This window comes from Sciurus carolinensis, chromosome 3 (assembly GCF_902686445.1).
Source record: "Sciurus carolinensis chromosome 3, mSciCar1.2, whole genome shotgun sequence".
In the NCBI taxonomy this organism is placed as follows: Eukaryota; Metazoa; Chordata; class Mammalia; order Rodentia; family Sciuridae; genus Sciurus; species Sciurus carolinensis.
Window position 1 is genome coordinate 86,578,922 of NC_062215.1, and position 26,744 is coordinate 86,605,665.

At 41.6% G+C, this 26,744-nt stretch overlaps 1 protein-coding gene across 7 annotated transcripts in view; it reads left to right on the forward strand.

The window, feature by feature from the left end:
* Mgat5 (alpha-1,6-mannosylglycoprotein 6-beta-N-acetylglucosaminyltransferase) overlaps window positions 1-26,744 on the forward strand; it is a 321,612-nt gene that overhangs the window by 133,351 nt on the left and 161,517 nt on the right. For all 7 annotated transcript variants that reach the window (XM_047544029.1, XM_047544030.1, XM_047544028.1 and 4 more), the window contains one exon: window positions 4,908-5,072. In XM_047544029.1, the coding sequence (XP_047399985.1) occupies window positions 4,908-5,072 (165 nt within the window). The remainder of the gene's footprint in view (window positions 1-4,907; window positions 5,073-26,744) is intronic.

The window sequence follows — 26,744 nt, forward strand, 5'->3', positions numbered from 1 at the left end:
GTCTCCGTGGATTCTAGGTATGGCTGCTAGTGGTATCTTCATGACTCTCCTGGTCAAGGCTGAGCCAGTGCCTTACAGCCCTTTGTAAGTGTCGTGGTTTCCTGGGAATGAAAACTTACGCTGACAGAGCACCTGTTCTAATGCAGTCTAATTGATCTCACCAGTTATCAAGGAACTTAAGGCATGATGGGAACTAAAGCCTCCTTTCCCCAAAGGGGCATTTTAAATGGGTTCAACTACTTTGATCTCATCTTTATCATGTATAGTGAGTTTTAGGAACATAGAATTGTGGTAGTAATGTTGGGATTAAATTTTTATTGCTAAGGCTTTGAAACACAAACAAAATTTTAAAAGCTCATTAGTGACTGAAAATTATAATCCTGCTGAGGGCACATTTTACTGCTGTAATAACTGTAAAATACAGTGATAAATATAAAATATTATACTAGAATCTGGAGGAATATTTTCATCCTCGTTGTCTCTGTAGAAATTATTTTTTGGTGTATAGTCTTATTGTATAAATAGGTTATCATCAAGATCAAACACAAAAATATTCTGTTTAAAACTGCATTAAAACTGTTAACAGTTTTTGCAGGTTGAACTGTAAAATACAAAGGTGAGATATAATTTTGTCATCTAGAAAGATATATTTTTGTCCTTATTTGTGGGAGACATAGTTCATCTTGTTTCCTTCATTTCACTTTTATAAAACATTCTTATTGGGTACAATAATGTACCTGGCACTGTTCTTAGTGGATAGAGATGCCACATAGGCTTTGTGTCATCTTTATCTTTGGGTTTCTCATTAACAGTGTCTTTAATCTTGGACTGCTTTCAAATGGTAACTCAGATTGCTACTTGAGTTGAAAATGAACTCTTTTTTTTCTCTCACATTGTGGAGGAAATGTCCCTACCTAGGGAAAGTGCCCTAGAGAGTCCAAGGTTTTTGGTCACCCAATAGTCCATTTTCATTTTAAGGCAGTGGATGTAGAAAGGCAGATTTTATTTATATATATATATTACATATATATATATATATATATATATACACACTTATGGTTGGTTGGTTTGTTTTTTGTCTTAGCTCTCTTGATATTCTGAATGGAACATCAGAGACACTGGTCAGGAGGACAGAATTGCCATAGGACATTGGTATCACCAAGTTTTGGGGGTGGTAACAAGTGACAGATTCCCAGAGGATAGATTCAGAGACTCCTGCTGACTGACAGGTTCATGGTGATCCTTAAGAGGCAGGCTGATGGACAAAAGCCATTGGTTCAAGAACCAGACTGTTTCCATCCTATATCCCCAGTAACCTGGGGCAAGATACTTAGCCTCTCTGTGCTGTGACTGACTTGTCTAATAGGAATGGGAACAACCACAAGTTCCTCCTAGGTCTCAATAGAATTAAATGAGTTTATTCATGTACAGTGCTTAGCACAGAGACTGGCTCACAGAACTCTCTTAAGTTATGGTGGTGTTGGGGCGGTAGTTGTGAGGATGAGCATCAACAGCTTCCTCATCATTAATTTCTTTATTACACCATGTCACAGTCACAGAAAGTCAATCAATGGCAGGCAGTGATCAGTAAGATAGTAGGTCACATTTCCCAGGGGACTGCAGTTTGAGAATGGAGGAAGAATATCTTGCTGAGTGTTAATGAGACTGTGTTCGTCCAGTGACTCTTGCCTATAACTATTGGTCGGGGACTGTCCAGTAGTCCTGTTGTCTTTTAACATGGTTCCAAAAGGTCACCAGCTCTTGAGAGCCCATCTGCACTGGCTCATCTTCAGCCGACTCTCTGGGGGAGGCAGACCTCCCTCCTTGCTGCTTCCCCTGCTGTTTTGCAGTGGTGCCTCCGGTGCCTGGAAGTGACACCTCATGCAAGTTCCTGAGTAGCTTCTCACTCTTGCATCTCTGGTGCTTAACCTACCCCCACCAACACCACACACACACACACACACACACACACACACACACAATTCTCTTGATAACACCACAGAGGACAATGGCGAAAACAAGGGTTGGGGAATGTATATAGTTCAGCAATTCTCAAATGGGGACCATTTTGCTCCCCATACCAGAAGTTATTTGGCAATGTCTGGAGGTCCTTTGGTTGTCATATCTGGGGAATTGCTGCTGTCGTTTGGTAGGTAGAAGTCAGTGAAGCTGCTGAAGCTCCTACAATGCATAGGACAGTCCCCACATCAAAGACTGATGTGGCTCACAGTGTCAGTCATGCTGTGGTTGAGAGACTCTGGGTTAGTCAGAGCCAGAGGGAGGGCCAGGGCTTCAGTGTCTGGTTAACTACAGTTGCTAGTAACAATTAAATGCTGTTTTAACACAGGTTCTAGTTGACTGGTGATACGGGCTCCAGGCACAAGTTGGAGATGGGGAGATTGATGTCTTGCATCTGAGAAGTATTTGCTTCTACTGAGTTTAGCCACCTCTCAGTAGCACAATTGTCCCTGTCTGAGTGGCTGGCCTCCAGTAATCTTCAGAACTCGGAAGAGCCAGTTAATGCATTCAGCACAGCCACAGAGCAGAGCGGGTGACTGACTCCTGCTGTTCATGCCAGCTAATGATGTGCCAGGGATGCACTGAGTCATACAGTAGCCCAGGAGGAACATGATCTCATGACCCTTTGGATAAAGTAACAAAACTTTGTATCACCCAAGGAGAGGCTTCTATAGGAAGGATGAGAGCATTTTTCAGAGGGAGGTTTTATTTTATTTATATATGTAACAGATAGTTATGCCTGGCTAATTATGTGCCAGGCAGTACTCGCAACATTTTATAAACATTAACAAATTCATGCTTTTTTTTTTCTTCACCTTCTTTTGCTGGGATCAAACTCAGGACCTACCACTGAGCTACACCTCCAGCCCTCCTCGAGTGCTCTTTACAAAACCAAACCTGCCCAAACAATGATAAGGGAACAGGAATGGAGAGCCAAAACTTGAGTCCAGGAATTCTGGGCCCTTAACCACTATATGATGAGGAAAAGACAGAACATCCTACTTGAACTGTCTCCAAACGTCTGTTTTCTCATCTATACTGTGAAGTTGCGCTTACCTCAGGGAAGGCTCTGAGGGTCTTTGGAAGGTTGCTTACCTCTGTGCATGGCATATCATTAGCATTAATTGCCCTCCAACCTTCGGTGTTGCAGTCACCATTGTTCCCTCTTGCTGGGAATGGCTGTTGTGTGTTGCATAATTGTTCCCAAAGTTAGATGGTAGGTGCAACCATAGGAAGGGGACTCGGGAACCTCAGGAAACAAAGTATATCATACTCAGAGGTTCTGGAGACTGACTGCAGGGCACACCATTCAAGGTTGTGAGGGAAAGACACTGGGGTAGTTAGGAGGCAGGAGACAGGAGTGAGGGGAGGGTTAGTCCCCTGCCTTTGGCGATGCAGGGTGAAGAGGTTAGGTTCGACTGATTTTAATAATTTTGGTGGGCTCTGGGGTGCAGCAGAGATCCTTAGTTGCCTGTTACCTGCCCTGGGGCCATCAAGGCAGAGTACTGATTATTTCCTGAATATGTTTGTGCCAGATAGTGAAGCTGCTTCTGGGTTGGTTCATCTGAACTGTCAAAGGCTTGCTCCAGACTGGACCCTTTGCTAATTGGCTAGGTTGCAGGGACAGCCAGAAAGGTTTTTTAAGATGTCAAAATATTATAACATACAGGAAAAATAATTTGTAATACCTGTAGGTACAGTATCCATTGAACAGTAGTAAAATGGTTTTCAAATATTTATTGGAATGAATGAGCAAACAAATTGCTATGGGCCTTATCACTATAAAGAAGTTTAATGTTTAACCTTGGGATGAAATTAGGTCAAGACCCAGACTTTGAGGATAGAGAGAATGACTTTCAGGATAAAGATACAGATTTTGTTTCTGTTTATATTTTTTAGCCTGTTCAAGCAATCCTATCTTTAAACCATTAACAACACAAACTTCCACGTTAATTACACGTCTGGGTTTCTATTCTAATGAGTTCCTTTCTTGGCCTGCATGCAGCTGGCTGAGAAATGTTGGCTGTGGTTTGGGTGGGGGAATGGACCAGGTGTGGGTTCAGCTCCTGGCAGATCAGAGCACCTGCTCAGAGGCAAGCTTGCTCTGTTCTCAGAAGAATGGAAGGTGACATTTCCCATTTGTCTTAATTCAGGGCCCTTCTGTGTCCTGCTGCCCACACTGGGCACTTTTCCCCTGGCCCACTCCCAGTTCATTAGCGGGTCTGGATTCTGTTCACATGGATGACTCTTCTTGTCCATCTGCCTTTCAGACACATACAAGTCAGTATATCTTTCTTTGGTGAGTTTCCAGAAGACAGGGTCTAAGTTCATCTCTTTGTTTCTCTGTGGAGTATGTTGCATACAAACTTGGTAACATTTGTATAGGGATGAAGACAGTGTTCCTACAGTTCATCCAGAAGGAAGGGCACTGCTTTTTAACAGTCAAATGGATAAAAAACAGACTTGACTCTTAAATAAAATGTAAACGCCATGAGAGAATGTCCCCAGTATAGATTTTTCTCTTTGGATCTAGTAGCTAGAAATAATATTATATGTTATTGTTTACCAAATGCATTCTGTAGCAGACTGGTTTGTTTCATAGATCTGGGCTGGTTGATGTGGGCTGTTGTCATCTTTAAGATGTGGGTTATTAGGACAGGTTTTTGTACCACTTCAGAAATATTTGAGAGTTTTGTTTCTTTCTTTCTTTCTTTCTTTTTTTTTTTTTTTGGTGCTAGGGGTCAAACTCAGGGACTTACACATCCTGGGCAAATGCTCTACCACTGAGCTACATCTCTAGCCAACATTTACAAAGTTTTGTCCTCTGTTGTGTGTGAGAGAATTAGGTACAGAATTTTAAAATTTTTTTCTGTGTTTTCTTTTTTCAGACCTGAAGAAAACTCTTGCTGTGTTATTGGATAACATTTTGCAGCGCATTGGCAAGCTGGAGTCGAAGGTGGACAATCTTGTTATCAATGGCACAGGAACAAACTCGACCAACTCCACCACAGCTGTTCCCAGCTTGGTAGCACTTGAGAAAATTAATGTGGCAGGTAGGAATGTCAGTCCCATGCCCCAACTTGGAGTTGAACCCTGCTTTGGACTAGGGGAAGAATAAAGGAGGACCTTGATTCCTGTTGGTATTATATGAATTCCTCAAACTTGGTATGACTATTGTGAAGATAAGCTGAAATTTATTTCTTAATAACAGATGCCAGAATGCTTTTATGACCTCATTGTCATGTGTAATATCCGGTGGCTTCTCTGACACATTTGCACATAATGAGCTCCTGGAATTGACTTCTAATGAGAAGATTCATAGCACAGATTAAATGAAATAGAGAGGTTATCTGAGAAGCTCATGCCAGTCAGTGTTCCTTCCTGTTCCCCACTCTCGTCAGATAATTTCAAAAGTCTGTTACATATAATACACTTTCTCCTCCCTGTTGTTCACGTAGAGCTGCCATTGCAAAAAATGCCTCCTATTTATATATGGAACAATAGAAATTCTGAAAGTGACCTTCATGAGACAGATGGCGTAATTCTGACCAGGTTCTATAGTCACTCATGGACACTACAATGCATTTCTAACCAGATGAATTTTGTCTGGTTCCTTCTCAAAACTGAAATCTTGGACAAGAGAAGGGAGGTGGTTTAAAAAGGAAACCCAGTTCGTATGTGGCATACATAGCATGTCATGCCATGTTGGACCTACCCTTCTACAACCCTGCCCTGAGGGTGGTCCCCCGTCTTCGTCTTCATACCTGAGTCAGAACTGCTCACTGGGGAGATCACTATTTCCTGGGGACCTGGGAAAGAAAGGGAAGAGCTTGAGGATTAGGGTTAGGTGATTTAGACGATTGATTGTGAAAAGGGCTATCTATACTTCTGGTGGATGATCCACCAACTCTGGTTAAGAGATAAAGTAAGTAGCCATGTTATTTTTGAAATGTAAAAAACCTAGTTTCATACACTGTAGCTTATTTCCTATAAAAATTCAGTCCGAACTAGGAGAGATTCTTTTCTTTTCTACCTCCCATTGTCAAAACATTTAATGGTTTTGTTATACGGGTTGATTGTATTACCTTTTTGTTATATTCTTTGCCCCTAAGCAAATTTTAAATTGGCAAATATATTTCTAATAATCCAAAGTATCCAACCAAAGTATTAAAAATAACTTTTAATTACAACACAGAGGCGGTGTCATCTAAGCCATAAATCCCGTCTTCCCTGCAGTTTCCCACAGTTTCTGTAATTAGACAAGAAAACCTCCCACTGTGTTGAGCTGCTTCTTAATAAATGGGAGCCATGCCTCTCCAGTCTCACTCCCTCATGCTCGTGCCTAGTGGACGATGCTGTTGGGAAGGGCCTATCTCATTTCACCACAGTTCTGCATGGTCTGATTTTGGAGGTGGGGGGCGCGTGTTTGCCTTTAACTTTGCTGCCTCCATCCCTTCTGCCTCTGCCCTGCAGCATCAGGGCTCATGTAAACATGTCTGCTGTAATTCTCTCTCCAGCTGTGGGCTCTGAGTCTGAGTGCCAGGCTCAGAGAGAGAGTTTCCTACCAGGGCTTCTAGTCTCAGGGCATTGAATCATAGGTGACCTCCAGGAATGATTTGGGGGGGCCTTCGTGGCCACTTCTTTAGGATGGGTTATGAGTCCTTTGTGTTGAACTGAGTATAATTCAGTGAACAACTATCTCTTGAGCACGTTCACTAAGCCGTTGGCTCCGAGTGGAGTGCCTCTGATTGTGCCATCAGTTTTGATATTTAAAGAACCGGAGTGTTCTATTTTGTTACCATTTCCTTTTTGAGAAATAGGAGCAAAGTTAGGGTTGTGCCTTTAATAATTAACCTCATTCTCATGCTTTGCATCTTTCACATGTGCCTGGGATACAGTGCATACCTTGGCAATTTTTATTGGTTCATTAGGCCAGAGAATGTGTTAGGCATCCTCCCCCATTTCCCCAGAGACTGGAGAATCCTTTATATCTTGTCAGTTAACCAATACAATTTTTTTTTTTTTTTTGTCAGCCATGCCTAGAGATCAGGCTTCCAAAAAGAAGGACGAGGACTGAAGTCGATAGTCCTCGTTTGTGAGCAGTTTCTTGTTGCTTTTCTGCCTTTTCTCTGGTCATGGCCATACTGTGGGTCCTCAAAGCCCTCTTGTCATCCCAGGAATAGCTTCTGAGCTGTGAGGAAGTTCATTTTTATTAGGTTCCAATCCGAGTTGAGTGAAGTTTTTCTTTCTCCTCTCCCACATGAAGACATGTGGTAATTGCTCAGAAATGTTCTCTCTGGTGTGTCTTTACTGCTTACTCTGGTGTCTTATTGCTCACTGATGTTGCTGATTGCTTACTGTTGTGTCTTATTGCTCGCTGATATATCTTCTGGTTGACTATAAACCATTTCTAAATTGGGTACCATAGCAGTTGAAGAAGGGCTCCCTAAATTTATTTCCTTTAAAGGGACAGCAGTGTGTGTGTGTGTGTGTGTGTGTGTGTGTGTGTGTCCTTGTTCTGTTTAGCTGTCTTCTACGTGGCTTTTATCCAGGATGAGTTTTCTTTCCAAATATATCACCCTTGGGCTTTTTTATTATGTAAAAGTCAATGTGCCCCTAGAGGAAGTTAGGTAGAAATGAACTTTATTAAAATCAAGAATCAAATTGAAACTGCATTTGTTAGCTCAGTTGATTTTGTTGAAGGCAAAGGGGAATCAAAGAAATGAAAAGGCAGATTTTTAAAAAAACCTATTCTGCCCATCTTATGGTAAATTAATTTACCCATATTTACTCTCTGGAAGGGCTTGAATACACCCTTCTCAAAATTATCTACTTCCATGGGGGAGGGAGTGTGACTCAGTGGCAGTGCTCTTGCCTAGTGCTCTGGGTTCAATCTCCAGCATCACAAATTAAAAACAAACAAAAAAAACTACTATTTGCAGAGTAATGCTTTGGTTTCTAGAAAGACCTATTCTGCCCTCCATTTTGTGATCTTTAATGATGAATTGGAGTGAACAGAATAGGGTCTATAGTTCTTTGCCACGCACCTAATAGGACATAAAGACAAAGCACATAGATACCTGCTAATAAAAATGCTCACCTTTTGAGGACAGGAGCGTGTCTGGGTGATCTTAGTTCTGCCCATGCTGATGTGTCCAAAGCCTTACCTATTGAAGGTTTTCAGCAGATGCTGCTCACATGGACTGGATTATGCCAGAGGAGTTTTTCCCTATCGTTCTCCTTTCTGTTTGTATTTCTGAGGATCCTTGTGGAAGTGGGACTTGGCATCTCAGACCTAAGAAGTGTGACTGTCTCCTTGGTCGTGATGGTGTGTTGCACAGATGATTCTGTGGGGAAGAGCCCTCATAGAATGTGAGAGTTACAACATTATTAGGTTGCAAGATTTTGGAGGACAGGGATGTCATGTGGTCTTCTTCAGGGGCATGTGTATTTATTTACATTTATGCTATAATAACTGGTTGCTGTCATTTAACAGCTGAATTACTGACCAGCATTCACTATTTGCTAAAAACCAAAACTCGATGATAGCATCTTCCATGTGTGACCACTTAGGATTACAAGGTCAGTTGGGAAACAAGATCATAAAATCGAATGTACAGATGCAATTCAAGTCACTGTTGTATGGTATTTAGTCCAAACTGAATGTCAGGCAGCCCTGCATTTTTCATAGTCATTTGCTACACGTCATGTTTCCAGTGTTTGGGATCGAAGCACAGTGTATTTGAACTTGGATACTGTTCTTAAAAACAACCATAATTATTATTCTTACCACTTGGAACTTAAAAATGAAAAATGCTCCTGCTGAGTTCGGGTGCTTGCCTCAGAAAGTGTAATTTCCCCCTTTCTGTTGCTAATGGACCTTGAAATTAAATTGCACCTGTTTCGTGACCTTGTTTGTATTTCTGGAGTTTCCCTGTGTGAAAGTAGCACCCAGCATCCTTTGTCCCCAGCACCCATCCCAGGTAGTGGCTCAGCAAGTGGCTATCCTAGGGTTAAGTATTGACTAGTCATTGGGAGCCTGGATGTTGTAGAGGGCAGGAGAGATGTGTAATTGCAGGGCGCTTTCCTGTTTATTGGAGCGAGAAACAAATGTGTTCTGTCTGTCTACATGTCACTTCCTGTTTCATTCTTTGCAAAGGCAGCAATAAATATTTGGATACTTGTCAGAAACTGTCCTTTTAGTGTCTTCACAGAAAGTACATGTCATTGTTGGTGTAGTTTTCACTTTATGTAGTCAAGGACATTTTGATTTTTATCATTAAGAAGAGAAATACGGTTTCAGAGAAATGATGCTGACCTTGGAGGCTATATACCTACGGCAGTGATTCTCAACTATGGACAACTGCCCCCCCCCCAGCCACATACACACACATAACCCGGAGAAACTTGGCAATGTCTGGAGAAGTTTTTGATTGTCATGACTGGGGAGATAATTTTTATATCTAATAGAGGCCAGGGATGCTGCTGCCTCTAAATATCCTCAGGACAGCTTCCATAACTGAGAAGTATCCAGCCCCAAATGTCAGTCATACTGTGACTGAGAAACCCTGATCTCCAAGGTATTTTGGAATCTGGTGGTAGCGGGTATGCCTATTGGAGTTAAATGTTGAAGTTTTCTGCTTGGGCACTGGGGCCTATAGTCTTCACCTCTTCCTCACTTGTTTGCAACCTTTGCAACTGGTCTTTGAGACCTCCAAGGAAAGAGATTTTATAAACTTCCAGAAGACTGTTTTGGAATCCTATCCTAAAGAAACTCCTCTCTTGGCCTACAACCAATGCAATTTTTGGCAATGTGCATTGTACTTCTGCTTATATAGAAGGTAATTATTTCTTTTCAGGAAAGAGCCACTAATTCAGAATAATGATGGCACCAAGTAGTCTGAGAGAGTGGATTTAAATTGCAGAATGTTAGAAGAAATTCCAATGTTATTAATTTGAAGCAGGGTATATATAATTATCAATGTAGGAGAATTAAAGAAGTTAAGGAAACAAAATAGGTCCCCAGAGATTGACTGTACAGCATAAAATACCTCCCACAGCATATTTGGAGCAAAAGAGAAGAAGACGTGACTGGATACGTAGGTTGGGGTACACATGAGGAATTATTGGTGTGAAGCTTGTTTTCTAAGCAGTGGTAGTTAAGGACAGGTTTAAAGGAAGAAGATGAATAGATGGGATTGCATTTTCAGGGAATGAATAATGACCATTAGAAAGTGAGGTACATTTGAAGGTTCAATAAGAAACCAGGTGAGAGCTCAACTGCCCCAGGTAGGAAGAGAAAACCTGAACCCAGACAAGTATAGGGGACCAGGGGAGAGGGGCCATGGAGAGATACATCTTCCTCACTCCACTAAAATACCTTTACTCCAAAAAAAATTTTTTTTGTATTTTTAGATCCCAGCCTCTAAAATGAGTCTATTAAATATGTATCAATGAAAACAGGTAAAGAATAAAACAGCAAAAGGCCAGGGAATATGTGAGAGAAAGCATATGTTGTTCTGTAGCTGTGGAACGTCTACTGAATCAATACCATATGTAAGCTGATATCATAACTGTATACAGATATCTCATTAAGCCAAATTAGAGCAAGTGGGATGTCTTGCCTTCTGATTAAAACAAACAACTCTAATTTCAGCTTGTCCTGTCTCATTTGAAGAACAACCCTGGGCGGAGGCATTTTCCCAAACAACAGCGAAGCCCACAGAAGTTCCCCAGGCCAGCCCTGCAGTGCTCATTACTGAGGGCTGCTGGTATTCCTGCTGTTCCCCCCATCAAATGGCCAGGGAAGAATGGCATTCCCTGCAGGGATATGCCTTTTGAAATGGAAAAAGGAAAAAAAAAAAAAAAGCCATGCACGATTGAAGGGTCAGTGATGAGTCCATAAGTCTTAGGGTTGCTGGGTTTCTGAATCTCTTTTGCAAGACCTGTTCATTCAGAGCAACCTTTAATGTATCATAGTGGCTAGAACTCTACGTTTTTATAACGAGCCACCAAGAAATAACAAAATACATTCTTACAAAATCTGAGTTTTCAGAAAGTGTAGTGAAGCCTTTCTTCCTATAACAATACAACAGTCAAATTGCCACATGATTTCAGGAACCAGAGTAGTCAGGGATCTGCCAAAGCAGATGAGTGGCCGAAAGAGAGATCTAGAAGCAAAGGCATGGGCACCATTGTGATGACGAAAGGTCCAGGTCACAGTGGCTGATGTGGCGTATGTTCAGAAGTGGGTGTGGTCTAGTGGACAAACAATAACTGAAAACTTGCCAGCCTGCCAAATAGGCTTTGGATTTAAAAGAATAGGTTACCACTCACACCTTTGAGGAGTTTAGAGACTGAATGTGAAGACAAGTGGTAAAGTCTAAGGATACACACAGAGGTCATGGGGAACACAAAGCAAGAACACCGAAAATCTTTAGGGTCTTAGGAGAGCCAGGGAAGGCTACTTAGGACACAGAGCTTCTGATGAGTTTTGAAAAAAAAAAAATTATAAATAAGAATTAACCAGAACAATAGAAAGACTTCTAGGCTGTCCAAAAAATGTCAGTGTATAAAGACATGAATAAGCAGCATGCTCTGGTCTGAGCTAGTTCCAATTGGGCCTGGGATGTGCTCAGCTACGGCAGCATTTAAAATGTAGCAGAGGGTCCACAGGTGTCCCTCAGTGGTAGAGCCCTTGCCTAGCAGCATGAGGCCCTGGACTTCATTCTCCAGCCCTGCAAAAGGAAAAAATGCTTGCAGACAAGTTAGAAATCCAGAAGCTTTGACCTCTGAATCCTCAAGGAGAGAAAAACTTTGAGACAGGGTGAAAAACTTGCTTGATGGGGTCATTGGTGGGCCCTGAGAGAAAGCAAGGAAGATGTCATTATGATGACTCCTACGGGTGAGGCTTTACTGATGATGAATGGGTGATTCCTTAGCCAGGTGCTCATGGGAATTCAGAGTGTAAAGTGCCTTGCCTCAAGCCATTTGTTTATGAATATTGGTTTTGCTCTTTTATTCTTTACCTGTTTTCATTGACACATGTTTCAGTAGACTTGTTTTAGAGTCTGGGATTTAAAAATACGAAAAAAATAAAAATAAAATTAGGATAAAAGTGTTTTAGTGGGGTCGAGGAAATGTTTTTGAAAAGGATTTTTTGGGTTTGGAGATTTGTGGGGTTTTTAGAGATTTTCCAGTAAGCTTCGCTTTTGATTTTGCGTACCCACAACTTCTTAAATTAGGTGGCCTACATGAAATCAATTGCTAGTTTGTGTTTTTTTCTGCAATGGTGGGGAGCAAACCCAGACCTCATACATGCTAGACAAGTGCTCTACCACTGAACTGTAGTCTCAGCCTTACTTTGTGTTTTTGTTTTTCCCTTCTCACTTGTACTCCAGGAAAAGAAAGCATATGGGGCATAGGTGGTCTGAGTTTAGAAATTAGGGAGCAAGGGATCCAGTTAGGTATGTGATTATGAGAAGCTGAACTGACCCATGGTTTGGGGTTGCACAAATATTTTCATTTTTGAATTTCTATTCTCCGTCCCTCTTTTACCCTTGAACATTCAGCAAGTTTCAAGTACAAAACTGCAGATCCATAGCATGAACCGGGCAAGCACAGGGCTTCCATGTCTGGGATTGATGGAGGGTTTTAAACTAATTTTGATTTGCCTTCTTAGAGCAGGACAGCTACACTATTAGCTGGCATTAAGCTGTCTTGATATTTATGTTGGTGGGCTTTTCAAGTCAATGTTTGCAGTGGAAACTTTCTCTTTACCTAAGTGCAACTGGAGATAGGCTCTTGAACCGGAGTCACTGTGCAGGAGCCACAAACCAACAACATCCTGTGAAGGATTTGTGTTAATACTTCTCCCACTGGGGTTCTTGATTGAACAGGGGCTATAGTATTATAGTTCACTGACTCTGGACCCTGACTGCATGGATTCAAATCTTAGCTCAGCTACCCCCCAGCCCGGTAAACTTAGATCAGTTTCCACATCTATAAAGTTGTTATGAAGCTCCTGTGCCATGGTTGTTAGGATAGAGTCAACACATGTAAAACACTCAAGGTGCCAGGCACAAAAGGAGAGCTCAGTAAGTATTGGCCTTTGATTCATATACTTCTTCACCCATTTCAGTTTCTTACCCCTGGGCCAGGCATATCACAGATGGTCAGTACTAAATGGGTGTATAAAATCCCCAGGTCTGAAACTGCATTTTATAGAGAAAACTGGGCCTGGGAAAGTCTTTCCAGAGGTTGGTGATCACAGCCTGGTCCTGGTCTTTGGTACCAGACGTTCTTGAGCAATTCTCCAGGTCCCCTTATGTACCCCCTGTTGGCTCTGTGCTTAACCATTGCTGAACCTCAGCTTTGTTCTCTATGCAATAGAGATAGTGAAGCCAATGCTGTCCTCATGGTGAGGATGGAGTGAGATAATTCAAACTGAGATCCTGGTATAGTGCCTTATCCCCTTGACCAAATGACTCTGCCTTCTGTGATTAAAACCTTTTAGGAAGGAGCCATCACTGATATAATGGGGTGAACACTGCTGGATCTTTTAAGCAACTAACATGACTGAATGATGCCAGGCCTGTGTTAGGAAGTGGAAATGCAGCTGGGTGGAAACCAGGGCTCTTTCTGGGAATGGAGGGTTCACTGTTTAGTGGACTAGGAGGACTATGGGTATTGCTGGTGCTCTTGGTACCTTTCTTGACCCTCAGCCTAGAGCTGCTTTCACCACAGTGCAAGTGAACCTATTGATTTTGCCTGACTTTTTACCCTTGGGAATGACCTTCAAGCTCTGCAATCACCTGGAGATGAAGATAGGAATGAACTACAGAAACTGACTGAGAAGAACACTTCCCCTGTCATGTGGTGGAAGTCATACAGCCCTTGTCAAAGCAAACTCAAGCAGATCTGGAAACTGCCTGACCCCTCACTGTACCTTCTCACTCCAAAACAGGGAGGGGAGTTCCTTTGCAGGAGTGTTCAGCTCTCAAGGGAAGACAGTCATTAACCTGTCTAAACTCTATGCTAATAGAACCTTCTCGATAATTGCTTTCATTTAGTATGGTTAATGTGAGCAGTACAAGTTATAGCAAGATTTGCAGAAGAACAAAGTAAATATTTAAGACTTTATTTTAGGGTGCAATTAGGTTGGAGCAAAGGGAAGATTATGTATCTGTTGGTATCTAACATAGAAATTCGGTGAGCCATAGGGCTGAAGTTCCAGTTGTTTCTCTCCAGTGGCTGTGTGAACCCTAACTCTGGGGGGGAAGGTGGGTGTCCCTGGGAGACGGTTATGAGGTCTTTTTACATTTCTGGCCTCCATTCAGACATGAGTGACATGGTGATGAAGATAAACAGCCTTTCCTGTACTACCCAGGAATGAGAGAGGATTAAGGAAATGGCCGATGGCCCATGGCTGTGGCAAGTCAGAAGGACAGTTGTTCCCTGAGGGCAAAGGGCCAAGTGACTGCTGAGGTGGCAAGAATGTCCACAGTGCGTGCATGCCATGGCCAAGTTCTGGGCCTGGGCATACTGAGCTGTCATCTGAGAATACCTGGGGATTAATCTAGCAGTGATTTTCATGCCTCCAGGCTAACAGTGACCAAAGCTGCTGGATCTCTACTTAATGTGTGTAAGTGAATAGCATGGTGTGTTTTCAAAAGGAAAAGGTTTGAAAACCAACTTGTCTTCTCTGTTATACAGAGGGACGCAATTTTACTGCTGGAAATTTGGAAATTACTGCTAAACCAAAAGAGGAAATAGAAAACAGCTGTTCTACCACCCAGAGACTGAATGATTTCGGTTCATTCCTAGCAGATACTGTAAGCACCTGTTCTGTGCCAGGCACTTTAAAGGCACTGGAGACAGAGTAACGAGCACAGTCAGGTCCCTTCTTTCATTGGAGATTATTGCATTCTAACAGCGAAGTTAGGTAGTAAACAAGCACATAAACATGTCCTGGGTCCCATGGTGATATGAGGGACTCCTTGGGTGGACTGTCAGGGAAAGAGACACTGAGCAGACCAGCTGAGGGAGGAGAGAGCCTGGGGATAGTCTGGGAAGGTTGTCCTGCCAGAAGGATCAGGCTGCACAAGAGCCCCAAGGCACATTCTTCCGGGGTGTATTTAAGGAACACTGTTGTGCCCTTTTAATCCTGATATGGCGGGGAGGTGGCTTCATAAAATCAAAGCTAAAAACAAAGAGACCATTTACTACCAAATTGTATCATCTCTCACTTATGCTAGGCTCCAATAGGACATGTGAGAGAATAGTTTTGGAATGCTGCATTCATACAATGCTTGTGTGTGCAGTGAGACTGGAGTGTGAGCCGTGAAGGGCACAGACTGCTCCACCTCAGGCTTCCAGATTCCATCTGAGTTCCACCAGCAGGGAGGCTTTGGCAAGTTGTTGAGAGAAGTCAAGTCTCAGTTCCCTCTTCTGTACAGCAGAAACTAGCTCACGGGGAACCTAGTGGGGCATTTGAAGGGGTCTGGACCATTGTATGTGCTCAGTAAGTACTGGTCATTATTTACTTGTCCAAATGTGTGTTCAACAATGTCTTTAAAAGACTCTTTGTGTGCCTTTGCTTTGCCTTTATTTTTGCTTCGTGGTGCTGGGCATCAAACCCTGCACCTCACTGTGCCATGAACATACTCTACCTCTGAGCTATACCACAGCCCTCTTCCACCAAGACAAAGGAGCTTCAAAAGTTATATTAGGGGCAAGTTCTATTCATTTACAAAAGAATGGGTTAAGTAAAATCAAGACTTTAACAGAAGAATTACAAATGTTGGATAGGGTTTGGGCCTTCAGTCATGAAGTGGATACAGAGTTCACAGAGTTTAGCTTCTTGCGTGCAGGGACCTGCCTATTGAGACTTAAAGCCACTGTTGAAAACTGTATGTTTGCATTTTTTAGAAACTCTTAGTTTCAGAGATGCGAGGTGTGACTTCAAGGCTTCAGAAGACCTCTAGGGAGTCATCATGTGTTCTAGTGGTATTTGTGAGGCATAAACCTAAACAGGGTCCTTGCTTTTAAAACCTGATGCTTCACAGAAGCTGGTACTTAGGTGAGTCAGTCACCATGGTCTGCCTTGACCCAAAATCTGGACTTTCTGTTTGTCATCTCTCTGTTTCCCTTGACCCAGGATAAAATCTTGAATACATGGACTTACGGAATGGAGGTCTGTTCTGTCTCCCTTCTGTAGTTAACTTCAGTCTCTATTCACTCTGTTCTTAAACAGTCTCCACAGAGTGGGGTCCCACAAGTTCCCTATAAACAGGGTTCTCTGTGTAATGTCAGTGGTACAAAGACCATGACTATCACTGTAGTGGGGTCTCTGAGAAATTTGTGGCTGTCTAGTAAAGGGACAGGCATTCCTACTGTAAACTGGTCATAGGTTGAGGAATGTCAGCCTGGGAACTGGGAGCCCCAGTGAGGTGGGCAGGACCAGAACCCAGGAGACCTGAGATGGTAGCCTACCACAGTCAGAACCTACAGTGAAATCTTCTTCAAGTCACCCAGTCTTTCTCATTTTGTAGCTAGAGAATCATGGACTTTTAATTGATGTGATTTAGATATTCTAACATTTCCCCTAAATCGAGGAACTGCACCTTTCCAAAACCTTAGTGGGTGGTCCTCCAGTGTTATCTGAACAATTCTGGTGGTGGCTTGCCACCATCTCACACAACTTCAGTGGGTCACATTCACACATCCTATGTAAGGGGTCAGCAAACTGTGGCCTGTGAATCAAATCCAGCCTACCACCCGAGTTTATAGTTTTATTGGACTGTGACTTTGTCTATTTGTTATTGTCTATGACTATTTATATGCCACAACTACAGAACTGAGTCATCGTGAAGGAGACCATTTGGTTCACCAAACTAAAAATATTTACTCTCTATCTAGCTCTTCCAGAAAAAAAAATTGCTGACACTGATCTAAATGAATGGTGCTGTCTCAATTTCAGTACCCAACCTGTGACTCCATGTGCTAAACATACTGGTTTTGTGGAAGGTTCATAAATTGAGGGGGGAGGGTCTACTGTTTTATGCAAGATTACTGTCTCAGGCACAAATCATCACTTTAAAATACTCAACTAGTTCTTTCCTGAAAGCAAACCTGAAAAACAGTTCCCTCATTTTAATAGACAGGAATATCGGGATAGAAGATAATGCCCAAGACAATGGAAACTTAAGCTGAGATTCAGATCCTGGTTGGTATATCTCTCAAATCCACATTCAGCAACTCTGAGATCATACCAAAAGATCACATGTGGGGTATCAATGAAGAGAATAGTTGAAGGCTCAAGGATAGAAAACAATTGGAAGTCTGGACCCTTTTGGGTGGTGTGGATATAATAGGAAGTATTTTGAGTGCCAAGTTTAGTTGATTTTGTGAATTTTGATGTTTTTGGTCTTTTCTCCATTGTGTAGTGATCGCCCTCTGATTTTCTTGTTACCCATTAGAGATACTCCTGGTTTATAATGTGGTCACCTCCTTATGAACCTATCATGGGCTGAGAATATTGTAAGTCAAATGTGTGGAAGATCTAACCTGTGAAACATCCTAGCTTAGCAACACTCATGCACTGTATTGGTTGTTCTCCTGATTTCCTGATCATGTGGCTGACTGGGAGCTGTGACTCACTGACTATGCTCAGCAGTACAAGGGAGAATCATGCCACATATCACTAGTCCAGGAAGGAATCCAAGTTCAAAATCTGAAGTATAGTTTCTACTGACGGAGCATTGCTTTTGGGGTATCAGAAAATCAAGTCAGTCTTATGTACCAACATGCCACCATTCTCTACACTTAAAAATGCACTAATTTTAAAAATGAACACACACACGAAAAAGATCATTTTATGACTGGGAGTGTAACTCAGTAGGAGAGCATGCCTGAGGTTCTGGGTTCATTTCTTAGCACCCCACACAGAGACACACACACACACAGATCACTTTCAGTTGAATGATCACAAGTGAGGGACCCTTTATATGTATTTCAGATGAGATCATTTTTTTCTAAGGATGAACCAAGAATTGTTTTCAATTTATTTTGCTTTAAAAATTTAGACACTTTTATATGCTTGACAAAACAATGTGTATTCATTGTAGGAAATTTGGAAAGAATAAATAAGAAGTCAAGTGACTTGTAATACTGTTACCTAGAACACATGACTGTTAACATCTGGTGGTTGCCAGGCTTTTTTCCTGTGGTATATAATATTGCACACAAATTATAATTGTACTCTAATCTTGAAACCTGATTTTTAAGGAGAAGTCTCTTGTGTCTTTATTATTTATTCTTCAATAGTTTTACTTTAAAAATAAGAGCATAGTATTCCTTTATCAACAAGATCCTTATTTAAACTTTTTCCCTTTTTTTCTATTATAAAGGTCATTTTAGTGAACATAAATCTTGTATTTCCAATCATTCTCTTGGGAGAGTTTTTTAGATACAGAATGACTAAGTTGAAGACTGTAAGCACTTTTATAGTTGAATGTTTACTTTTATCAAATTAGTATATTTACATAATTTTAAGTGAAATATAAAAGGTTTGTAACAATATCATAGTTTCTCTGTATTTTTCTAGTCTTGCTGCCCACAAGTTACATTCCTCAAATGCAAATACTTTCAACTCTTTAGTTGTTTCTTTCAATGTATATCTTTATATTTATTAATAACATGTTTATGGTGGTTTTCTTATCTTGCATTTTTGAAAATTACCTTCTGATTTTTGTTAGGGAAGGTGGGACTTCTGCTGTATCCACCATAGTCAGCACCCCTCCTCCACACACATCCTCCCTCCATTCTTCAAGGTCATAATATCCTGAATTTTTTTTTCAGTCAGTGTTTATTAAGACCCTGTTTAGTCATCTGGCAAAGTAGGAAAATACTGAATTGCCTTTCTGATATATCTTTTTGATCTACATTTTCCCAGAGCTATAATGTACCTTTCGTATTTGCTAAGTTTTGATTACTATAATAAATACATTAGTCCTCTTCTATCTTCAGTTTGAGTTTTCATGGTTTCAGTTACCCATAGTCAACTGAGGTTCGAAAGTACTACATGGAAATTTCTATAAATAAGCAATTGATGAGTTAAATAATTTGCACTGTGGCATATTGTTATGACTATTTTGTATCCTTAGTTATTTTTGTTAATCTCTTACTGTGCCTAATTGATAAACTTTATCATAGATGCACATGTATAGGACAAAACAGTATATACAGAGTTTGGTACTGTCCATGGTTCATGTATCCACTGGGACTCTGGGGAGATATCCTCAGGTAGGGGGTGCTGCTGTATTGAGTAAGTCTGTTTTGTGTACCAGACACCATTCTGGATGCTGGGAACATGTCCATGAACAGAATAGACATCTTGCCTTTGGCCAAAATTGAATCCTAAACCTTCCATCAGAACCCCTGGCCATCAAGGCAGGTAATGCAGTGGGTACATTTTGTATTTAGTTGTTTTCTGCTGGAGCCCCAACCCCTCCTGCTGCACTCTGCCTGGTTTTTTCCTGGGCCTGCCAATTTCCAGTGCCCTTTCACCCCCTCTGCCATGCTGGGTCTCCCGTTTCTGCATGTTTTTCTCCATTGGTTTGTTGTCTCATCCTGTAGAAGTTTCCTGAGAGATGTCTATGGGGAAAATTTTTGTGAGGCTTCTTGAATGTTGGAAAATGTCTTCATTCTCCCTTCACACTTGAATAACATATTTGTTGCACACAAAATTCTAGGTTTGAACATTTTTTTTCCTTAAAAATTTGCAGATCACATTCCTTTGAGCTCTGTTTTTCAGTGTTTTATGTGAAGTCCAGTGGCATACCTGGATGTGATATGTGGCCTTCTAGAAACTTGTGGGATTTGCTTTTCCACCCTGTGCCTTGACCTTTCTGGTGCCTGGGTGAGCCACATTTCAGCCTTACTCTGATCCTTCAATGGACTTTTCCCATTGGGATACTTATATCTCTCTTTGCTGGAAATTTTTCTTGAGTTCTTTATTTGGGAGTGTCTTCTCCCCACAACCCCAGCCCACCCTGCTCATTTCTTCTAGAAAGCACTAGTTGGATTGTGCACATCAGGATTGACTCCCCCCTCTCCTCACACCAAACTCTTCTTTCGTATTCTCCTTCCATTACTTTCTTTGTTCTGCTTCCTGGAAGATTTCCCTGACTTTATATTCAGCTCCTCTACTGATTTTGTTAATTCTTCTCTTTTAATCTTCATTTCCAAGAGTTCTTGCTCTCTCAATATTCTCTTAAAAAGAAAAAGAAAAAGAGGCAGGGGTGGGGGTACTTCAGGAGATATAGCTCAGAGTTAAAGCATGTGCCAGGCCCTGAGTTTGATACCCAGTACCAGATAAAGAAACTAAACAGCATCCTTCTTGTCATCCATCAGTATATTTCTTTACTTATCAGCTATTAATTATTTTTAAATATTGTTAGGTTGTTTTCTGACATCCATATCCTCTATTTCCTTTGAGTTTTGTTCTTTTTCTTTCTTGCTCTCCTTTTTTTTTTTTTTTTATTGTGTTCATGTTCCAGTGTTTTTTCAGAAATCTGGTAATCTTTAGGTACTATTTTGTATCCGAGGGTGAGGTTGGCTGTGAGTGAGGATCAACAACTGAGTCACCTTAAAGGGAACTGTAGATGACATTGGAGGACACCAATTGTCCGTATTAGTCTTTTCATATTCTGGTTAGTCACCTTAGAGACATGGATCCTTCAGCCTCCTGCCAAGGAACCAGACACCTCACTACTAAAACTCTGCTGCACAACTACACCCTGAGGCCTTTTAAAATTTGGAATATGGACCTCACTTCCACTTCTCTACTTTCCATTGTTTGAAACCTTTTTTCCCCCCCTTTGTTCAATCTTTCAAGAGAATAAACCTTTGCTGTTTGTGACTGTAAGGCCCTGGTATAAGCATCTTAAGACTCAATAGACATTACAAGTAGCACTGAACAATAGTGTGTGAATATTCCTGTAGTACATTCTCGGTTTAAATACTTAGTGTTTCTTTAAAAAGAACTTTGCCAGTATGAGAAATAGAAAATGATGTCTTACATGTGTTTTTTTTGCTTACTAGAGGAGTTGGATGTTTTCCATATGTTTTATGAAATTTGAATAGTGGGTGAATTTCCTGTTCTTGTCCTTTTTGTACATTCCTAAGTACTCACTGAAGTTTGAAAATCCTATTTTTGTTGCTGGTGTCTGGAAGTGAAGGTCTTCTTTAGTTTTGCTGGTTGGCGGTGATTCTGTCTTCCTGGCATGATAATGCTACACTCCTTAGAAGAGGAAAGCTCCTGAAAGGTTTTCTCTGGAACATGATAGACATTGCTTATTGAATGGGTCAAATCACATCCACTGAAAACAAAAAAGACCACCTAAACCTGTTTCTGTATCTTCCAGTTCCATGTAAGAATTGACCAGTGGTTAGTCCACAGCCTGTAGATAAAGTACAACAGGAACATAGGATGGTTCTGTGTTCACGTTCCACCTTTGACTGCTTTCACACCACAATGGCAGAAGTTGAATAGTTGGCATAGAGACTTAGCTTCCAAGTCTAGGCTATTTACCACCTGGCTCTTTTTAAAATGTTCAACAACCCATGAACTTAACATCATATGAATATTTGCCAAAGCTCATGAAAATGGGTGGTTCTTGTTTTTATGAATGTAAACTTAAGAAGCATGGTTGTCATGCCTTCTGCAAAAAACAGTACACTTGATGACCGTGGCAGCATCTTCCTTTGAAGGATGCATGTGCATGTGATCACCTGTCAGCCCATCCTCCTGTGAATTCCCCGGATAGCTGGTTTCCAGGAACATTTCTGTGTAGCCACATTCACCCCACAGAGTCACCCCACTCCACTGCCCTCTCTTCTCTCGCTCCCTGACTCTCATACCTTCTGGGAGTATCAGAGGTACCACAAGGGCTTTACCTGTTTGAACCTCTCACGGTTATGATTTTCACACTTTGCAAAACAAGTCACATTAACAAAATAAAACAAAACTAGCAGATGGAAGGCTGTGATGAACGTGAGGAAGCTGAAAGACTGCTTGCGTTTAAGCTGCCAATCTTTTGGGGGTGTCCTTCATCTCTCTGTTACCGATAAGGCCCCAGTTTTCCTCTTGTTGCTTCTCCACATCTATTCTTGTGGCCATATGCTCTGTCCCCCTTCAGGGTCCAACTCATCTCTCAAGGGCTGTGCTTGCCTTGGGGCTGAGCTATGTAGTGTAGCTATCTTGCCTCTTCCCTTTACTTGGCCTTGCTGGTTGGGGTCACCCTTCTGCTCTGTGGACCTACTTCACCCCCTCTGCCTGTGGGAGGGCAACCCCTGACACTGGGGCTTGTTCTCAGACCTGGCTTTCAAATGTCCTGAGTTCTCCAGACCAGGAAGACTCAAGGCAGACTACAAGGTGTCTGATAGCCCTCACACATATTCTTCTGTGCCTTCTCTCTTTCAAAAAGCATGGGCTTGAAGCCAGTGAAATTATTTGGAGAAGAGCAACACCCAAATTGTGAGCTTTGAACCATTTCACCATTTCTGGCAGAACTGTTTCCATTCTGTGTCTCTGTTGGTGTGGCCTAGTAAGAGCCACTCAGCAGTTCCTGGGGGTTTTGTGGGGAATTAAAGTAGGTGATAGGTGGAGGCCAGTTGTACTTGCAGGGCAGTAAACTGGGGTTGGTGGTTTGCTTTTCCTCTTCCTCCTTTACACTCTGCTTTTCTGCATCCTCTCTGCAACACGCTCAAAGCACCGCTTCCTGCCTCGGGTCATGTCATACAGTTTAGTTTATAGTGATTTTTGGTTGTATAAATTGTTCTTAAATCTCTCTGGATCATCTTTCGGTTTGGTGAACATGTAGTTTCCATGACTGGTTTTGCTTGAAAGGGGTGGACCCCTGAAAACAGGCACTGGCAGGATGTTCAAGCAGAGTTGACCACTGTGACAGAGGGTCTTTTTGATTCTGGGCTTTCTTGCTATTTGGTGTCTGCTCTGTAGTGAAACACCTTCTGGAAGGACTGAACTACAGAATAAAACCTATTTCTAAAGCACTGTACAATTGTGCTGTTAGAAAAAAGAAAAAAGTATAGCAAAGAATATGCCTGTCAGCAGAGCCCTGCAAATGAGCCCGCTTGAGGAACAGATCAGGTGTGTGGAATCTGAAAATTGCATAAGTCAGTAAGCATGAGTGAGCCTCTTGTAGGGATGTACTGCAAAACAAAATAGATAAGAACCTCACTTTATGGAGCTTACATTCTAGGAAGGGAGACTGGTAATAGATAAACAAGTTTACATATAGAAGTACTAATGTTGAATAGTGGTAAATATGATTTAAAAAACAAAAACATAAAGGTTAAGTGAGAAAATTGCCTGGGAGAGGTTGAAAGCATGTTATCAACTGAAGGCTTGTTTGTCCTCCTAACAGATATGCTGAGATCCTAACCACCAAGGCGAGGATGCTGAGGGATGAGGTTTTAGGGAGGGGAATATCTCTTGAGGCTGGAGCCCCCATGAATAGGATTAGTGACTTCATAGGAATGCAGACCAGAACTTGCTTTTTCTCTTTATTCTTGGTCATGTGAAGCTACAAGGGGAAGATGGCCATAAGCAAACCAGGAGAGTACCCTCACTAGATCCTAGATCTGTGCTTAGCACTTGACTTCCAGTCGCCAGACCTGTAAGAAATAAATTCCTGTTCTTAAAGCTACCCAGTGTGTGGTTACTTGTTATACCAATGTAAACTAAGACAAGTGGCTTGTAAGATGGATAGAGAAGGCCTCTAAGGGAATGCTGTTTGAACTGAAATCTGAATGAAGTGAGCTACCACTTAAGAAAATCATTCAAGACAGAGGGAACAGCAGGGAGAGAGTCCAGGACATAAGGCATTTCTTAGCATGTTATTGGCCTCAGTGAGTCAAGGGTTGACAAGTTCAGGGATCAAGGGAGAGAGCTGTGTAAGCTGAGGTTGTGAGCTCTGTAGGTCACATTAGGGTCACTCATTTGATACTGTGAGAAAATAGTTATGCCAAGTGTGGTAGAAGCTGCTATCATTACTTGTTTTGTCATTTTGTCCTAGAAACTGATAAAGTTTGGACCCTGTTAGAATCTTCTTTTAATGTTTTGCATTTGGCAGTGTCTCGGGTGGCATGAAGCATGGTGCTTCATCTCTCCTTTTATATCAGCAAAGTCTGGTTCATTCTGGAAATTTCCATGACCATTTCTCTACAAGGTTTCCCTTTCAAATCATTTACTTGGTGGCTATGTCAAGCCAGGCCAAGCTGCCATACATGATCATGTTACTTTTTTTTGTTAGGAGTTTGATATTTCTGATTTGTGAAAGGCCCACTGAGATTGAAGGAGTAAAACAGAAAGAAACTTGACCTTGACAGGTACATGTTGCCTCATTTAGTGAATATTGATGTGGTGAATACCATAGCAGTAGCATATGGTTTTCAGATTGTGTTTCAGTCCTCCAAGTTCTTCAGGAAAGGTAGAATGGGAAGCAGTTATAGAATGTCCTTTTCCTGCTCCCCTCACTGTTCATGGATCACGTACAGGAACTGGAATTAAGAAACACAAAATCATATCCTGAGACTCACCGACTTTTAATTCAGCACCAGAGTGGACTCTTGTGCATCATCTCAGTCCTTACAAGTTCTCTCCTCTCCCAGAGATCAATGAAGCTCAAAGAGGAGTGTCATTTGCTTGAAGTCACCCAGTTGTTAGATAGAGCAATAGACTCTTCAGCTATACGCTGGGTAAGAGCTTGTTTCTGTTGCCAACTCTGCAACTGATTGACAGTTTTACCTTGGAGATAAAGGCAGGTTCTAGTTTCTATATTTTTAAATTTAGGGCATTTTTGTTCTCTCTGAAGTCCTCCAACTCCAGCTTCTATACCCTTAACAGACTTCAATTTTGTCCTCACCTCTGCCCTCGCCAGTCCAGGGTCCTAGATACCACTGGACTTAGGGTCCATCTTTGGCTATATTTATTACCTTAGGCCACAACTGGTGGCAGAATTGACTTTGTCAGGAAGTCTGTGTTCCATGGGCAGCTCTTAAAACCAGAGATTGTGCTGTAGACCCTTCCCAACTTTCAGGAAGTCCTTGTCAAAGCACGTTATGGGACTTTCTGCTCCTGCTGCTCCCTGAAGCCCTGTGTAGTTGAGCCAGATCCCTAAGTTGACAGAACTGGCAGGTACCTGGGAGTCCATTAGTGAGGTGGGGTCTCCAAATAGCTTTTAGATGAAGGAGGTACTGGGCCTCTGCTGATGTGCACCTGGCTTGGGGTAAATCCATTGTTGTCACTGGTAAAAAAAATAAAATAAGCAGGAGGCAAGCCTCTGCGGGAGTATGGGTCCTTAATAGACCTTCACACATGACAGGTAGCCTGTTTTCATTTTGTTATAATTCATTTTGGGTACCGCTGTGCACCCTAGCCCCTCTCGCCTGTTTTCATAACATGTATATGGTAATGAGTGTTACTATTCATTGAGTGGAAAATATGAAAATTGAAAATGGGTGGAAGATTCATTAAATTGCAAATGAATACATTATCAGTGGGCACTTGGTTCCAAGCACTAGGCTGGTTATTCATGCTGTGACTCTAGTATAAGAATGGGAGGGAAATGCACAAGCCTGGAGGTGTGAGGAGTAGTATCTTACCTACTGTCAGGGCAAGAAGTCTTTACTACTTCAGGTACTGACCAGTGCTCACACTCTCATGGTCCTTTGGGGTCTAGCCCCATGTACCTTATACATTGTGGGAAAATCCCCATGCTGGTAGCAAAGTAATTAACTTCATTTTCAGTGTTTTCATTTTTATTTTCATGTTTATAAGCCCTAGCATAGGATCACAACAGAGGGATTTTATTTGCCTCAGAAACCACTAATTCTGGTTACTCAACCAAAGTATAACATTCATGTTTCTGAAACAAACTTAGAAACTTACAACCTAACAAAAAGTTTTAATCCCAGTTGTCTCACTGTAAGTCAAGTTCTAGATAAGGGGATCTGTTGTCCTCATTTTTTGTTTAGGGCTGTGATTTTATGAAAGGTAGGTCTAGATAATATAGTTTTGGCTACCCCATATGTTGATTGATATGTGTTAGCTCTTCAGCAGTTTGAAGACACCAGAAAACAACAGTCGGAATGGCCAGAAAATGTAGAAACTATAAACTTATGAGTTGAATACAGTCATGGTATACCCAGATTGTGCTACAAATACCTAGTAAGTTTAGCAGTACTGTTGGGAATTCAGTGGACCCAAACACCCACATGACTTTCTTCACTCAGGCAGGGAAATAGATATTTGGGGGTCTTCTTGCAGTCATTTCCAAACATTGGAGCTACCAAATAAGTTATAATTGGGAAGAAGTCTTTCTAGTGTTGACAGTCCTCCCCATACCCTCAAGTGGCTTTCTCTTTGATTCTCACTCTTTCTCTGTTGTAATTTTAGTAGGTTGGCTCATTACCACTTTCCTAAGGGGATTCATTCCATCTTGGTTTTTCACCAGCCCCTCCCGAGGATTATAACAGCAACAGCCATGGTAGGCTCCTGGCTTGCAGTGCTGTTATTGGCTTCAACCAAACAGGAAAGGGCTGCTGAGAGTTTCTGTTGGAACCATCAGGAGTACGGTTTGGGAAACTTTAATACCCAACAAGAACGTTTCAAGAAGCTTGAATTATGCCAGGTTATAGTC